General features: G+C 50.0%; 2 protein-coding genes and 1 long non-coding RNA gene across 4 annotated transcripts in view; 1 reads left to right on the forward strand and 2 right to left on the reverse strand.

Moving 5' to 3' along the window:
- Positions 1-16,324, forward strand: part of GAMT (guanidinoacetate N-methyltransferase) — a 230,483-nt gene that overhangs the window by 142,141 nt on the left and 72,018 nt on the right. The gene's annotated exons all lie outside the window — the stretch shown is intronic.
- On the reverse strand, positions 8,246-13,322 carry RPS15 (ribosomal protein S15). Its single transcript, XM_081895971.1, has 3 exons — positions 13,176-13,322; positions 10,005-10,239; positions 8,246-8,412 (listed from the first exon to the last, which is right to left on the reverse strand). Exons 1-3 carry the CDS (start codon positions 13,181-13,183, stop codon positions 8,299-8,301), a joined length of 357 nt encoding a protein of 118 aa, XP_081752097.1. The 5' UTR covers positions 13,184-13,322; the 3' UTR covers positions 8,246-8,298.
- Positions 14,422-16,258, reverse strand: LOC309361103. 2 transcript variants are annotated; one of them, XR_014164349.1, is made up of 4 exons: positions 15,896-16,258; positions 15,529-15,675; positions 14,951-15,413; positions 14,422-14,854 (listed from the first exon to the last, which is right to left on the reverse strand). It is a non-coding gene; the product is annotated as an uncharacterized lncRNA (long non-coding RNA). The 2 variants fall into 2 exon arrangements; XR_014164350.1 differs by having other exon boundaries at positions 15,796-16,258.

The following is a 16,324-nucleotide window of genomic DNA, read 5'->3' on the forward strand; positions in this document are numbered from 1 at the left end:
TAAACGGCGCTGCTCTGATTCACCAGAAGTGGCTTAGTCCTGCTGGCCACGTGACCCGGAGGCTGTACGCCGGCTCCCTCGGCCAGTAAAGCAAGATGAGCGCCGCAACCCCAGAGTCGGCCACGACTGGACCTAATGGTCAGGGGTCCCTTTACCTTTTTAACTCATAAATTTTACGAAACAAATAAACCGGGCTCTTCCGATGTTCTTCTAAGGTTCAAATCTGGCATTTGCATATGCCTGCCCAGGAAACAAAACACTTACAATGGTACCATGGGTTTAAGAACAGTTTAGTTTATGAACAGCTTGGATTAAGAACGCTGCAAACCCGGAAGTAGGTGTCTTGGTTTGTGAACTTTGCCTTGGAATAAGAACACGTTTCGCTTCTGTTGAGTGTGTTCCATTTCATGCCCCACAGAGGACCTTAATGTCCATGAGTAATCATAGTTTAGAGGTCCCAGGCCCTAAGGAAGTCAGACTATTTTCCACCAGGGCCTTCTCAGTGATGGCTCCGACCTGGTGGAATGCTCTGCCCCATGAGACCAGGGCCCTGCAGGATTTAACTTCCTTCCGCAGGGCCTGTAAGACAGAACTATTCCACCTGGCTTTCAATTTGTACTTAGCCTGATCTTTTATTCCACTTCCTTCCCTCCCCCTCCCCTTTTTATGAGGATTATCCGCTCTGGGATCCCACAGCTAATTCTCCCCTGGTCTCCTCGCTGGCCCAAATTGGACTAATTTAGCCAGCTATCCCTGGTGATCATCTAATGTTTATTGGATGGATTTCTCCCCAAAATTGATTTTTGAATTCTGAATTTATTGTTATTCATGTTTTAATTTGTGTCTTATTCTGTTTTTTGTTGCATCAATTAAGTGTTTAAATTTGTTGTTAGCCGCCCTGAGCCCGGTTTGCTGAACCGGGGAGGGCGGGGTATAAATAAAATTGTATTATTATTATTTGTAAATAATATTTGCATATTCTGAACAAAATGCTTGTTTAACCTGGAGGTAGGCTGTATCAATTGTGTATTGCTTTGTAACGATTTGTTGGGTCTCTGGACCGTAATAAAGATTGTCGTTGTTGTAAATTGAGTTCCCCGCTGCTATAGGAAAGTGCGCCTTGGTTTCAGAACGCTTTGGTTTCAGAACGGACTTCCGGAACGGATTAAGTTCATAAACCAAGGTACCAATGTATATCTACTTCAAACTGCAAAGAACAACCCTTCCTTCAGGTGTTTCTTAAGAAGAACACCTGCCTTTGTCTCGACTGCTTTAAACTCATTTGGACAGGAATCCCCACCCTTTACTGAAGACGCTGCGTTGTTTATATCAAAATACACCCACAGGAGAGATTTCCTGGTCTCTTAACTGCTGCCCTTGATCCCAGGAAGGGCAGCTTCAGAGAGGCAGTCTGGAGGATGAAGGACTTCTGACCGTCTTCAGGCCGTTTTGCTCCCTTTAGAAGATAAAACCGGCCTTGAGAAACGAATCTACACAGCCTTTCAGATCCAGAGACGGCCAGGTGAGGACTGCGCTGAAAACTCAGACTTGCAGAGTTTACTTTATCCCTTCAATCTCTTTCTAAAGCTACGGCAGAATGTATTTTCTGTTTCAACGTCTCTAGTCCTGGGCTGAGGGACATGGGTGGCGCTGTGGGTTAAACCACAGAGCCTAGGACTTGCCGATCAGAAGGTCGGCGGTTCGAATCCCCGCCGGGTGAGCTCCCATTGCTCAGTCCCTGCTCCTGCCAACCTAGCAGTTTGAAAGCACGTCAAAGTGCAAGTAGATCAATAGGTCCCGCTCCGGCGGGAAGGTAAACGGCGTTTCCGTGCGCTGCTCTGGTTCGCCAGAAGCGGCTTAGTCCTGCTGGCCACATGACCCGGAAGCTGTATGCCGGCTCCCTCGGTCAGTAAAGCGAAATGAGCGCCGCAACCCCAGAGTCGGTCACGACTGGACCTAATGGTCAGGGGTCCCTTTACCTTTACCTTAGTCCTGGGCTGAGGACGCCAGCCCTTTCTCAAAAACGGTACATGGGCTGAACTGTTTTGAGGGACTTTCATTCTTGCGTTTCAGCTAAAGCAGGGGTCATTGTTGTCTTTCACCGGAGGGGGAAGAACCACAGAATGCGGCCCTCTGTACCCCTCCAATTGGCCCCTGTAACTCTCCTCAAACCCTAATCCTGCTTCTGGTTTCCAAACTTGGGTCCTCTAGTTGTTTTTGGACCACAACTCCCATCATCTGACTGCTGGTCTTGCTAGCTAGGGAAGATAGGGACTGTAGTTCAAAACCAGCTGGAGTTTGGGAGGCAATGATCTGGTCCAACCCCTCTGGAATACAGGAATCTTTCGCACAATTCGGGGCTCAAACCCGCAACCCAGAGATCAGGAATCTCATGCTCTACCACACTGAGCTATCTGCAATAAAAGTCCCTGTTAGGGGGAAAAGAGGACGTAAAGAAATATGATAATAATAATAGATCATACAGCAATAATTGCAGGGACGCGGATGGCGCTGTGGTCTAAACCACAGAGCCTCTTGGGCTTGCCAATCGGAAGGTCGGCGGTTCGAATCCCCGCGACGGAGTGAGCTCCCGTTGCTCTGTCCCAGCTCCTGCCAACCTAGCAGTTTGAAAGCATGCCAGTGCAAGTAGATAAAGAGGTACCACTGCGGTGGGAAGGTAAACAGCGTTTCCGTGCGCTCTGGTTTCCATCACGGTGTGCCGTTGCACCAGCAGTTTAATCCTGCTGGCCACATGACCCGAAAGCTGTCTGTGGACAAACGCCGGCTCCCTCAACCTGAAAGCGAGATGAGTACCACAACCCCATAATTGCCTTTGACTGGACTTAACCGTCCAGGGGTCCTTTACCTTACCTTTATATATTACAGTGGTACCTCGGGTTACATATGCTTCAGGTTACATACGCTTCAGGCTACACACTCCGCTAACTCAGAAATAGTGCTTCAGGTTAAGAACTTTGCTTCAGGATGAGAACAGAAATTGTGCTCCGGCGGCGCGGCAGCAGCAGGAGGCCCCATTAGCTAAAGTGGTGCTTCAGGTTAAGGACAGTTTCAGGTTAAGAACGGACCTCCGAAACGAATTAAGTACTTAACCCAAGGTACCACTGTATTTTATATATGTTGGAAGCCACACAGAGTGGCTGGGGCACCCAGTCAGATGCACGGGGTAGAAATAGTATGCCTTTACAGGAATATTAATGTGAATAATTTTGATTGCAGTGGAAAGCCGTTCCCGCAGGCACCCATGGGGACAGAAGTGTTTCTGACCGTCCTGAGCGGCACCAGCGGGCAGGCGCCCAGGTTGTGCCGTGCTGGCCTGGCTCTGTTTGCTGCGGTCCGGCTCGGATCCCTGGCCCTGGGTGCAAGAACCCTTTGGCGGGACGAGACAGGGGACCTGCACTGCGACACCGCCTCCCGGGGCTGCCTCTTGGCCTGTTTCGACGCCGCCTTCCCGGTCTCCCCCTTCAACCTCTTCCTGCTGCAGATGGCAAGTCTTTTGACCCACGGAACGGCCTGCTACTGCGTTTTCTGCCCGCCCAGCTGCCCGGGAAAGAGCGGCTGGAGGCAAGGCCCGCCCCACGGCAAGAGGCGGCTGCAGCAGCTGAACTGGCTCAGCCTCCTGGCCAAGGCGGCCCTGGAAGGGATCTTCCTGGCGGTTTTCCATGGACTCTACACTCGCTACCCATCGCAGCTCCACTGCCCTCCGTCCGTCTCCTGTCCCGACGGGGTTCTGTGCACCGTCCAGCAAGCCATCTGGAAAGACGCGTTCAACCTCTTCGTGGCTGGGGCTTCCTGGGCCTCCGTTGCGCTGTGTCTCCCCGGGTTGTACTCAGCGGCATCCGAAACCTTTCACTGCGCATCGGTCCCAGGAAAGAGTCAAATGGAACGGCCTCTCTTGATCCCGGATGTTTGACACACCTCCCATCCGGCCAGCAGTGGCCACAGACGTCTGAAGGAGCATCTCCACCCCCATTGTCCAGCCCGGACAATGGGGTCCAGCTCCGAGGGCCTCCTGGCGGTTCCCTCCCTGTGAGAAGCGAGGTTACAGGGAACCAGGCGGAGGGCCTTCTCGGTGGTGGCACCCTCCCTTCAGATGTCAAGGAAACAAACTACTATCTGACTTCAGAAGATATCTGAAGGCAGCCCTGTTTAGGGAAGTTTTTGAATGTTTGATGTTTTATTGTGTTTTAAATATTTTGTTGGCAGCTGCCCAGAGTGGCTGAGCGAACCTAGCCAGATGGGTAGGGTACAAATAATAATTATTATTATTACATCGCCAGATTTGACTAGGAGCACCTCTCCAACTGAGAAGGGTCTCTTCTAGAATCGGCCCCCCCTGGAGATGCTGTATTCAAAACAGGCGTTTTGCCACAGAGCTATGCCCCTTCCCTTAGAAATACCATATTTTTTGCTCTATAAAACTCACTTTTTCCCTCCTAAAAAGTAAGGGGAAATGTGTGTGCGTCTTATGGAGCGAATGCAGGCTGCGCAGCTATCCCAGAAGCCAGAACAGCAAGAGGGATTGCTGCTTTCGCTGCACAGCGATCCCTCTTGTTTTTCTGGCTTCTGAGATTCAGAATATTTTTTTCCTTGTTTTCCTCCTCCAAAAACTAGCTGCGTCTTGTGGTCTGGTGCGTCTTATAGAGCCAAAAATACGGTATTCTAGTCCTCCTGTTTCTGAATCGGCTGATTTAAGCAGGAAGCCAACTAGCGCCAAGCCAGCAAATTGCACTATGGAGCTCAATATTGTCCACACTGGATGGAAGCAATGCTTCTCCCGGGTTTCAGACAGGGGGCAGGCCCTAATTGGAGAAGCCCTCAGGCTGCCAGTCCGTGGAGACAATACTGGTCTGATTCAGTGTAAGGCAGTGAAGGAATGGGTTTCTGTGCAGTCAGTTTGAAACAGGACTCAAAACTCCCCTTTTCTTCTTTCTCCAAGAAAGCATTTCTAAAACGTGTTAACTTGAGCTGTTGAACAAATGCATAACAAGAACACAGCTGTATAAACAAAGCTCTCTCCTTTATCAGTCACGGCAATGGACGACCTTGGCTGTTCCAGTGGAATAGGGATGACATGTCTGGGTCTTATCTTACCACACTCTGACGCACAGACCTAGTCCGGGAACAGCGCCAGAGTGTGTTCTTGGAGCTGGTGACCTTTTGCTCCAAGATAAGAGTATATGGTCAGAAGTACAGGAAGGAAAACCCTTTTATGGTTAAGAGTACTGAAGCAGGAACGTCTGTGATGTCACCCTGCGTGTACAAGCTGACGTGGCTGGATTCCTGGGGAAGGGGGGGGGAAGAGGGTGCCTGGAGGATACATATACTGCATGAAATTTCTCATTTCTTTGGACTTGCTGTGGACTGACCACGCAAGTGCCTTTCTGATGCTCCGGAGAGCAGAAATAAAGAACTCTTTCTCTGCACCAACCCTCGGTGTCATTTGACTTCCGTCCGGGAGCAAGGCTCACCCTACCAGGAGGTAAAGACCAATAAGGCTACAGTAAGGGGACCTCCCCTGCCTGCAAAGGAAGTCTGGAAGTTTGAGTGGACGAGACCAATAGCGGTCAAGAAGGGGGTTTCTGCGTGTGCTGTGGAGGGGGAAAGTGAGGAGCAGAATGAGGCCTGTCCACCCGATGAGGGAGCCCGTCCAAGAGAAGGAAAACCGACCCTAAACTTCCGCCGCCTCCAGGACATTTTTAGGAGAAGGCAGCTAAGGAGCAAACCCGACACAAATCTGGAGTGCAGTGACTTGTACGCTTCCTTCCTGCAAGCCGGCTGCTGCCAAACATGTTCTGCTTTCCTTTGGACCCCAATAGCAAGGCGGAGAAAGGGGTCTTGTCGTCGGGGCAGCCCAGGACCTCCAGACACACTGCTCAGGCTTGTGCCCTGGGGTTGGGGGTCACTTCGGTGCTAAAGCAGTTAGACTTCAGATGCCAACAGCAACTGCTTTGCAATGCTCCCACATCAAGATCTAGGCTCTGAATGGAATCAGGGGTTTTGCACAGCCAAGTCAAGTGTCATGAGAAGAGATTTCTTCCCTGCACAGTCTCGTTCTCCCTACTCCTTGCCACCTGGGTGCATGTTTAATATCCTGCACCCTAATTTTCACATAAGGGACGCGGGTGGCGCTGTGGGTTAAACCACAGAGCCTACGACTTGCTGATCAGAAGGTTGGCGGTTCGAATCCCTGCGACGGGGTGAGCTCCCGTTGCTCGGTCCCTGCTCCTGCTGTCCTAATAGCTCGAAAGCACAAAGTGCAAGTAGATAAATAGGTACCACTCCGACGGGAAGGTCAACGGCATTTCCGTGTGCTGCTCTGGTTTGCCAGAAGCGGCTTAGTCCTGCTGGCCACATGACCCAGAAGCTGGGCGCCGGCTCCCTCGGCCAGTAAAGCGAGATGAGCACCGCAACCCCAGAGTCGGTCACAACTGGACCTAATGGTCATGGGTACCTTTACCTAATTTTCACAGCTCCAGGTTCCTCTGAGTGAACCCTACCCAATCTGAGATGACCTGAGGCTGCCCTGAACCACTCCAGACTGGAGGCTCAGCCTTAGCTGCTACAAGTCATCAAGTCTTCAGAATTCAACTTTCTCTTCAGAGTCACTTCAAGTCAGTTTTCTGGGCAGGAGGGTGGCTGCATCTTGTTTTTAGTCCTCATGCATCTGGCATGAGCTCCAAGGCACCCACCCACCATGTTTATATCTATAATTTTATTCCCTCGCCCTCTTTCTTTTTTCCTTTCTCCTTCTGCGCTGGAACTCCTATTTGGGGACTTCCCTGGCTTTCTTCTGGCCCATGTAGGACCAGTCTGGATAGTTAGCCTTGATGAAGACTTGATGTTTTCATCCCTAAAAAGTTTTTGAGTTTCCACTGAAATGAGGCTGCATTTTCATGTTTTCATGTTGTATTTTAATCTTGTTTTTAAAGCTGTATTTCAATCAATTGTTTTTATAGGTGTTAGCCACCCTGAGCCCAGTCTTGGCTGGGGAGGGCGGGGTATAAACAAAATTATTATTACTATTATAAAGTGTTGAAGGACATACAAAAATGCATCTTGAGAAATGTAGTTTTTCCTCCACAACTTCTATATTTGCCCTCTGCCCTGTATCAGGAAATTTTTAATACCTTGTGTCTTACAATTTTTAGTATGCCATAAGCTGCAGAGGACGCAGGTGGCGCTGTGGGTTAAAGCCTCAGCGCCTAGGACTTGCCGATCAAAAGGTCGGCGGTTCGAATCCCTGCGGCGGGGTGCGCTCCCGCTGCTCGGTCCCAGCGCCTGCAAACCTAGCAGTTCGAAAGCAGTTTGAAAGCACCTCCGGGTGCAAGTAGATAAATAGGGACCGCTTACTAGCGGGAAGGTAAACAGCGTTTCCGTGTGCGGCTCTGGCTCGCCAGATGCAGCTTTGTCACACTGGCCACGTGACCCGGAAGTGTCTCCGGACAGCGCTGGCCCCTGGCCTCTTAAGTGAGATGGGCGCACAACCCCAGAGTCTGTCAAGACTGGCCCGTACGGGCAGGGGTACCTTTACCTTTACCTAAGCTGCAGAGGGACGCGGGTGGCGCTGTGGGTTAAACCACAGAGCCTAGGACTTGCCGATCAGAAGGTCGGTGGTTCGAATCCCCGCAGTGACGGGGTGAGCTCCCGTTGCTCGGTCCCTGCTCCTGCCAACCTAGCAGTTCAAAAGCACGTCAAAGTGCAAGTAGATAAATAGGTACCGCTCCGGCGGGAAGGTAAACGGCATTTCCGTGCGCTGCTCTGGTTCGCCAGAAGCGGCTTAGTCCTGCTGGCCACATGACCCGGAAGCTGTAGGCTGGCTCCCTCGGCCAGTAAAGCGAGATGAGCGCCGCAACCCCAGAGTCGGCCACGACTGGATCTAATGGTCAGGGGTCCCTTTACCCTTTAACCTGCCCAGAGTGGCTGGGGAATAAATAATAATAATGATGATAATAATAATAATAATATCATTATTATTATTCTAGTCCTCCTGGCTACTGGTATTTTTTTTTAAAGACACAGCATATATAGAGCCCCACATTTCTACAGACAACAGCCAAACTCAGAAATTCTACAATGGTGCAGTCAACACCAGAGGAAAAATCCCAGCGTCGTGAGGTGAAATCGGGTTTCCTTGTTGCTCCTCACCACCGCAAGTGTAATTTGGATAGTGCAAGAAAGAGAAATTGTTCGGGAATGCCCCCATCCAAAAGCAACAGAGGCAATATTGTTGGGAAACCCTTTTATTTACACGAGAGACACAACTCTTCCCAAATCCCCTTACTTCAGAGGAATGAACCGAGAGGAGTGGGTGGCCCCGATTCCAGGTCGGCCGTGCTTAACGGGTTTGTAAGTGATGGAGAACTCTCCCAAGTAGTGGCCAATCATTTCAGGCTGAAAGAGAAAGGAGGGAAACGAGATTCGTTAGCACCCTGGCAATCTTCCTGGTGTGGTGATGAAGGAGGTTGTTTTTCGTTTGTGCACAAGAACTGCATCTGCAGAAGAATGCTAACGTTCTGCCTGAATTTTTAAAGGCACAATATGTTTGTTCTTAAATAGCACACGTCACAAGCGTTCGAATAAATCGAACAAGGAAGAAATAATGTATTCAATATATTTATGAACCGCTTTCTGTGAAACGACTCAAGCCCTATGCAATTGGAAGGTTAGCTTTTTAAGAACAGCAAAGTTTGGAGACGGAGGCAGTTAATGCAAAGGGAAACGGCTAGATGGTTGGCAAAACTGTTTTTCCTTACTTGGGGGTTTGGTAAACTGCTTAGAATGTTTGTGGGCTTGTTTGCTTTTAAAACCATCAAGTGGTGAATGCATTTTGTTAAATGAAAAGAAATGCTGAGACAATTATATGGGTGGCAAATGTGGTCCACGGTAGACCTTAAAAATCCCTGCATAGTGAGATTTGAGACTCGGTATTGGGAGTCAAGAGTTTGTGTTGCATTGACACAGAAAGTTGGGCAGTGACTGGCAATGCAATTTCTACAACGGCGGAATTTCCCAGTTTTGCAAATCTGGTAGATGCTGATTTTTTAATAAGAGAACGCTTTTAACCTTAAAGCCATGTTGACATTACTGCCTTATGATTAATTAGGCATCAACTTGCTAAATTCATTTGATTGTTCAGTTTGCAAGCTCTTTTAATTACAATTTCCAAGAGATTCAAAACTTACGACCCTTGTGGTCTCTTCCAACTCTGCAATTCTGGGTCTAATTCAAAGTGCTGGTCTTGACCTACAAAGCCTTAGACCACAATACCTCATGGACTGCCACTTTCCATATGAACCTACCCGGACCCTGAGATCATCTTCTGAGGCCCTTCTTCGTGTGCCTCTTCCTCGAGAGGTCCGGAGGGTGGCAACATGAGAGCGAGGCCTTCTCTGCAGTGGCTCCCTGTCTGTGTAACGCTCTTCACCTGGCGCCTTCATTATACACCTTTAGGTTCCCTTTTAACCAGGCCTTAGGTTGATCTGATTTACATCCTGTGTCCCTATAAAATGTGTTTTTGTTTTGTTGGGGGAGAGGCTATTGGGTTGCTGTTTTAATTTTTATTATTTGTGGTTTTATATCTCGATTTTACTCTGTGAAGCGCCCCGAGACCCCCGGGTTTGGGAGTTATATAAATTCAATAAATAATACAGTGGTGCCTCGCAAGACGAAAATAATCCGTTCCGCAAGTCTCTTTGTCTAGCGGTTTTTTTCGTCTTGCGAAGCAACCCTATTAGTGGCTTGGCGCTATTAGCGGCTATTAAGGGCTTAGCGGCTAAGAAAAAAAGGGGGGGGGGGAATCGCAAGACTCGCAAGACATTTTCGTCTTGCGAAGCAAGCCCATAGGGAAATTCGTCTTGCGAAGCGCATCGAAAAACGGAAAACCCTTTCATCTAGCGGGTTTTTCGTCTAGCGGGTTTTTCGTCTTGCAAGGCACCACTGTACTAAGAAGAAGCTGTTCCTCCCCAGCCACCAGCCCTCCTCACCTTGATTTCCACCTGGTTGAAGGTCTTCCCATTGTACACGCCAACCATGCTGCCCACCATCTCTGGAAGGATAATCATGTCTCGCAGGTGGGTCTTGACCACCTCAGGCTTCTCCATGGGCAGGGCCTCCTTCTTGGCCTTGCGCAGCCGCTTGAGGAGGGAGTGCTGCTTGCGGCGCAGGCCGCGGTTCAGCCGCCGACGCTGGCGGGCGCTGTACAGCTGCATCAGCTGCTCGCTGGGAACAGAAAAGGAACGGTCAGGCAGAAGTTAAAGGGCAGGCAGACTTTTTTTTTTTAAAAAAAATGCTTTTTACTGAGTTTCTCAGAAACAAAACTAAAACTTAATCTTTTACAATCATCGTTTTATGTCATCTTATTTACACTGCGTAGTTTCACGCCCAGACTTCCTTCCTTCCTTGCTTCGGTTTTCTTAATTTAAATCTTCTCTTGCAGATTCTTATTTACCTTCTATACACATCACAGGATTTACCGTATTTTTCGCCCTATAGGACGCATTTTTCCCCTCCAAAAATGAAGGGGAAATCTGGGTGCGTCCTATGGGGCGAATGCAGGCTTTCACTGAAGCTTGGAGAGAGGGGTTGGTGCGCACCGACCCCTCTCGCTCTCCAGGCTTCAGGAAGACATCTGCAGCCTAGGCAGCCCTGCGGGAGTTCCCACAGGGATGTCTAGGCTGCGGATAGTAGCCTGCTTCCCGGAGCGCCGGACGCTCTGCTTTCAGGGCGCACGCGCTTCGGGAACACATCCACAGCCTAGGCAGCCCTGCAGGAGTTCCCCGCAAGGCTCCCCATGCTGCGGATAGCAGCCTGCCGCCCGGCGCGCAGGGCATCCTGAAGCATAGCGCCCCACGCGCCGGACAGACATCGGCCAGCCCCACAAGCTCGGGGGACAGCAGGGAGGCGCAGTGCCGCCATCCCGCTGTTCCTCGACTGGTTCGGTTTCCCCGACCTGCTTTTTTCCTTTATTTCCCCCCCCCCCAAAAAAAAACTAGGTGCGTCCTATGGGACGAAAAATACGGTATGTTAACCCTGCTACAGTTTTTAGACTTCTACAGTTACTTCTTATGTATGCAACAAATTTACCCCACTCTTCTTCAGACTTTGTCCCTTTTTGGTCTCGGATTTTATAAGTCATTTTAGCTAATTCTGTATACTCAAAAAATTTAGCCTGCCACTCCATTACCTTTGGGGTCTCCTGCAATTTCCACTTTTGAGCCACAAGGATCCTAGCTGCCACTGTAGCATATTGAAATAATTTACAATCCTCCTTTTTTACTTCCTCCCCTATTATCCCTCATAGAAAAGCCTCCGTTTTTTTCGGGAATGCGTTCTTAAAAGGTTTCTTCAGTTCATTATATATTAAATCCCAAAACTGGGCAGGCAGAAGTTAAAGGGCGCCAGTGGTCAATCCCAGGGGCCCAGAGGGGGTGGGAATCAGAGCAAGGACACCAGTGTTCGGAATCAGCCAGGCGCATTTCACATCTGGGTCCCAACCACTTGCAACTAAGGGAAGATGCCCGGAATCTTCGCAACCTGGGGATCCTTGTATCCGGACTGTTTTCACACACTAATACGCCAACCTGCAGAATCCTATCCGTTATATTTTAGCTGCACAGTCAGAATGGATTTCCTGAACCAAAATGTCTTGTGCGGCCTGAGCAGGAGCAGTGAATGTCGTTATACAGTGGTACCTCGGGTTCCATACGCTTCAGGTTACAGACTCCGCTAACCCAGAAATAGTACCTCGGGTTAAGAACTTTGCTTCAGGTGCGGCGGCAGCAGGAGGCCCCATTAGATAAACGGGTACTTCAGGTTAAGAACAGTTTCAGGTTAAGAACGGACCTCCGGAACGAATTAAGTACTTAACCCGAGGCACCACTGTAGTGAATTGTTGTTGCTTCTCTTCACTCCCCCCCCCCCAGCTGCCCTGCTCACGGTTGTGAAGAATATTCTTATGTTATGAATGGTCTAAGAAAAAGGGCCTTCTTGGTAGTGGCGCCCTCCCTGTGGAACGCCCTCCCACCAGATGTCAAAGAGAACAACTACTACCAGACTTTTAGAAGACCTCTGAAGGCAGCCCTGTTTAGGGAAGCTTTTAATGTTTGATGTATTACAGTTTTTTAATATTTTTTGGGAAGCCACCCAGAGTGGCTGGGGAAGCCCAGCCAGATGGGCGGGGTATAAATAATAAATTATATATATTATTATATATACATAAAGAGTTCGGAAGAGGCCCACAAGGGATTTTCCTTCTTTTAAGTTCTCAAAGCTCTCAACCCCAGCTCAAGGTTGTCCTCTGAACTAGCCGGACGTTTCACTGAGAATCAATCACAGTCCATCCTCTGAAAAATAAGACTTTTGAGCCGTCTTGCCAACAAATGAACATTCCGTTTTCACAACGGCAGCCTTGGTTTAAGGATCCATTTGGCACCTAGATTATATATCCGAGTTTCCAACACTGGAGACATAATTTTCATAATTTCCATTTCACCCCATCCTCCAAATTAACCAAGTTCAGATCTACCACCCCGAAGATCTACACACACCCTGCAGAAGACCACCTGAGCTCGCTGCCTCAATACCACACAAAAAAGGGCTTGGGTTCAGCCTAAGACTGGTTGCCCTCTTTCAACCAAGGCAGCTTTTGCCAAGCTGGCAGGTTATGGGTGGGGGACACGGGTGGTGCTGTGGGTTAAACCAGAGCCTAGGACTTGCCGATCAGAAGGTCAGCGGTTCGAATCCCCGCAATGACGGGGTGAGCTCCCGTTGCTCGGTCCCTGCTCCTGCCCACCTAGCAGTTCGAAAGCACGTCAAAGTGCAAGTAGATAAATAGGTACCACTCCGGCGGGAAGGTAAACGGCGTTTCCGTGCGCTGCTCTGGTTCTCCAGAAGCGGCTTAGCCCTGCTGGCCACATGACCCGGAAGCTGTACGCCGGCTCCCTCGGCCAATAAAGCGAGATGAGCGCTGCAACCCCAGAGTCGGCCACGACTGGACCTAATGGTCAGGGGTCCCTTTACCTTTACGTAGGTTATGGGTGGCAACCTCCACCAGCCATGGCATCATCCAGCTGTGCTGACTGTGGACGATGGGAGGTGTAGTACGAACAGGGGACAGGCAGGGTGTAAACGATGGAAAGGGAAGAGGATTCTCTTACTAGGACATGTCGAGGAGCTGGTCCAGGTCCACACCCCGATAGGTGAACTTCCGGAAAGTACGCTTCTTCTTCTGCTCTACTTCCGCCTGCGCAGGGAGAGGAAATGAAAGGCGCTCACACCAGGGAAAGGTGTATCAAATACACAAACCCACTTCATTCTGTCCTCATCCAAAAAACACACACCTGCAAGTTTCCTCAACCCAGCAAGCCTTGCCAGTTTGAGAGACACTGTAGGGCAGTGGTTAAAGAGCGTTGACTGGGAACTGGAAGACCAGGGTTCAAATCCCTCCATGGAGCTCACTGGGTGAACCTGGGCCAGTCACTGTAAAGGTAAAGGTACCCCTGCCCGTACGGGCCAGTCTTGACAAATTCTGGGGTTGTGCGCCCATCTCACTTAAGAGGCCAGGGGCCAGCGCTGTCCGGAGACACTTCTGGGTCACGTGGCCAGCGTGACATCGCTGCTCTGGCGAGCCAGAGCTGCACACGGAAACGCCGTTTACCTTCCCGCTGGTAAGCGGTCCCTATTTATCTACTTGCACCCGGAGGTGCTTTCGAACTGCTAGGTTGGCAGTGCTAGCTCACCCCGCCGCAGGGATTCGAACCGCCGACCTTTCGATCGGCAAGTCCTAGGCGCTGAGGCTTTAACCCACAGCGCCACCTGCGTCTCTGGGCCAGTCACTGACTCTCAGCCTATTGTTGTGGGGATTAATCAAGGAGGAGGAAGTCACAGAGAACGCCTTTGAGGGGTGAAAAGTGGGATATAAAAAGAAGCTAATGTCTAAACCGACACGGCTCATGGCTTGGAAAGAAATTGCTGGTGCTTAAGGCCTCACTCTGATCATGTGCAGAGGCAACGGCAGCATTCTTTCCTGCCCCACAAAGACCCCAGACGCAGGAACTGAAATTCAGTCGGCTGGCTTGGTTAGAGTGTGGTGTTGATAATGCCAAGGTTGCGGGTTCAATTCCCATGCGGGTCACCTGCACTGCAGGGGGTGGGGTCCCTTCCAACTCTACAATTCTATTAAACCCCACAAGACACTCTGCTCATGCTCAGAGGCGGTCTTGTGCGAACACCACCAGCACCAACCCACATTCTCCGAAGACGGAAGAACTGGATTTTATGACAAAAGTGCGGGGACTTGCCAGACCATTCAGGGACCATGTTAACATCCCCTCTCGCCCCAATATTTGGAAGGTATCTGGGGCTGCCCGGCTGGTCACTCTGCACATGCATGGAGGGAAAGGATCCTCTGTCTTGCGACAGAAGCCGCATGCAAGGTGGGCTGCTTCACGAACAGGAGCACCGCCATGCAAACATGCGGCAAAAGATTAAGAAATGCATGTTTGGGTTAAAAGTGAGTGCTGGGTCTCAAAAGGTTGAAGGACCTGAACTAGATGTTCCTTGGGGTCCCTTTCCAGGACTATGATTCCTCTCCCCTCCCGCCTATCTGAAAACGGTCCTTTCTCGTGCTGCCACCTTGCTGGACACTCTACCCATGCTCAGAAACACAGTTGTTTTTTTAAGCGCCTCCCTTCTGAAGAAAACTGAAAATAAAGGCACTGGCGCTTAAGCCTTGCTGGACACTCTGCCCATGCTCAGAGACACCATTTCCTTAAGAATCTCCCCTTGTCCTTTGAGAATACAGGCCCTGCAGCTTAAGCCTTGCTGGACGCTCTCTCTACCCATGCTCAGAGAGTTATTTTTTTAAGCGCCTCCCTTCTGAAGAAAACTGAAAATAAAGGCATTGGCGCTTAAGCCTTGCTGGACGCTCTACCCATGCTCAGAGACACAGTTTTCCTAAGTGTCTCCCCCTCCCTTCTGAATAAAGCTTTGAAAATACAGGCCTGGGAGCTTATGTCTTGCTAGACGCTCTACCCATGCTCAGAGACACCATTTCCTTAAGAATTTCCCCTTGTCCTTTGAGAATACAGGCCCTGCAGTTTAAGCCTTGCTGGACGCTCTGCCCATGCTCAGAGACACAGTTTTCCTAAGAGCCTCCCCTCCCTTCTGAATAAAGCTTTGAGAATACAGGCCCTGCAGCTTAAGCCTTGCTGGACACTCTACCCATGCTCAGAGACACAGTTGTTTTTTTAAGCGCCTCCCTTCTGAAGAAAACTGAAAATAAAGGCACTGGCGCTTAAGCCTTGCTGGACACTCTGCCCATGCTCAGAGACACGGTTTTCCTAAGAGCCTCCCCCTCTCTTCTGAATAAAGCTTTGAGAATACAGGCCCTGCAGCTTAAGCCTTGCTGGACGCTCTGCCCATGCTCAGAGACACCATTTCCAGTCTCCCCTTGTCCTTTGAAGATAGCTTTGAGAATACAGGCCCTGTAGCTTAATCCTTAATGGACACTCTACCCATGCTCAGAGACACCATTTCCTTAAGAATCTCCCCATGTCCTTTGAAAATACAAGCCCTACAGCTTACGCCTTGCTGGACGCTCTGCCCATGCTCAGAGAACCACTTCCTTAAGAATCTCCCCTTGTCCTTTGAAGATAGCTTTGAGAGTATTCTGTATAGGCCCTGCAGCTTAAGCCTTGCTGGATGCTCTGCCCATGCTCAGAGACACAGTTTTCCTAAGAGCCTCCGCCTCCCCTCTGAATAAAGCTTTGAGAATACAGGCCTTGCAGTTTAAGCCTTGCTGGACGCTCTGCCCATGCTCAGAGACACAGTTTTCCTAAGAGCCTCCCCTCCCTTCTGAATAAAGCTTTGAGAATACAGGCCCTGCAGCTTAAGCCTTGCTGGACACTCTACCCATGCTCAGAGACACAGTTGTTTTTTTAAGCGCCTCCCTTCTGAAGAAAACTGAAAATAAAGGCACTGGCGCGTAAGCCTTGCTGGACACTCTGCCCATGCTCAGAGACACGGTTTTCCTAAGAGCCTCCCCCTCTCTTCTGAATAAAGCTTTGAGAATACAGGCCCGGCAGCTTAAGCCTTGCTGGACGCTCTGCCCATGCTCAGAGACACCATTTCCTTAAGAATCTCCCCATGTCCTTTGAAAATACAAGCCCTACAGCTTACGCCTTGCTGGACGTTCTGCCCATGCTCAGAGAACCACTTCCTTAAGAATCTCCCCTTGTCCTTTGAAGATAGCTTTGAGAGTATTCTGTATAGGCCCTGCAGCTTAAGCCTTGCTGGACGCTCTGCC

Source organism: Podarcis melisellensis, assembly GCF_964234715.1.
Source record: "Podarcis melisellensis genome assembly, chromosome: 18".
Classification (NCBI taxonomy): domain Eukaryota; kingdom Metazoa; phylum Chordata; class Lepidosauria; order Squamata; family Lacertidae; genus Podarcis; species Podarcis melisellensis.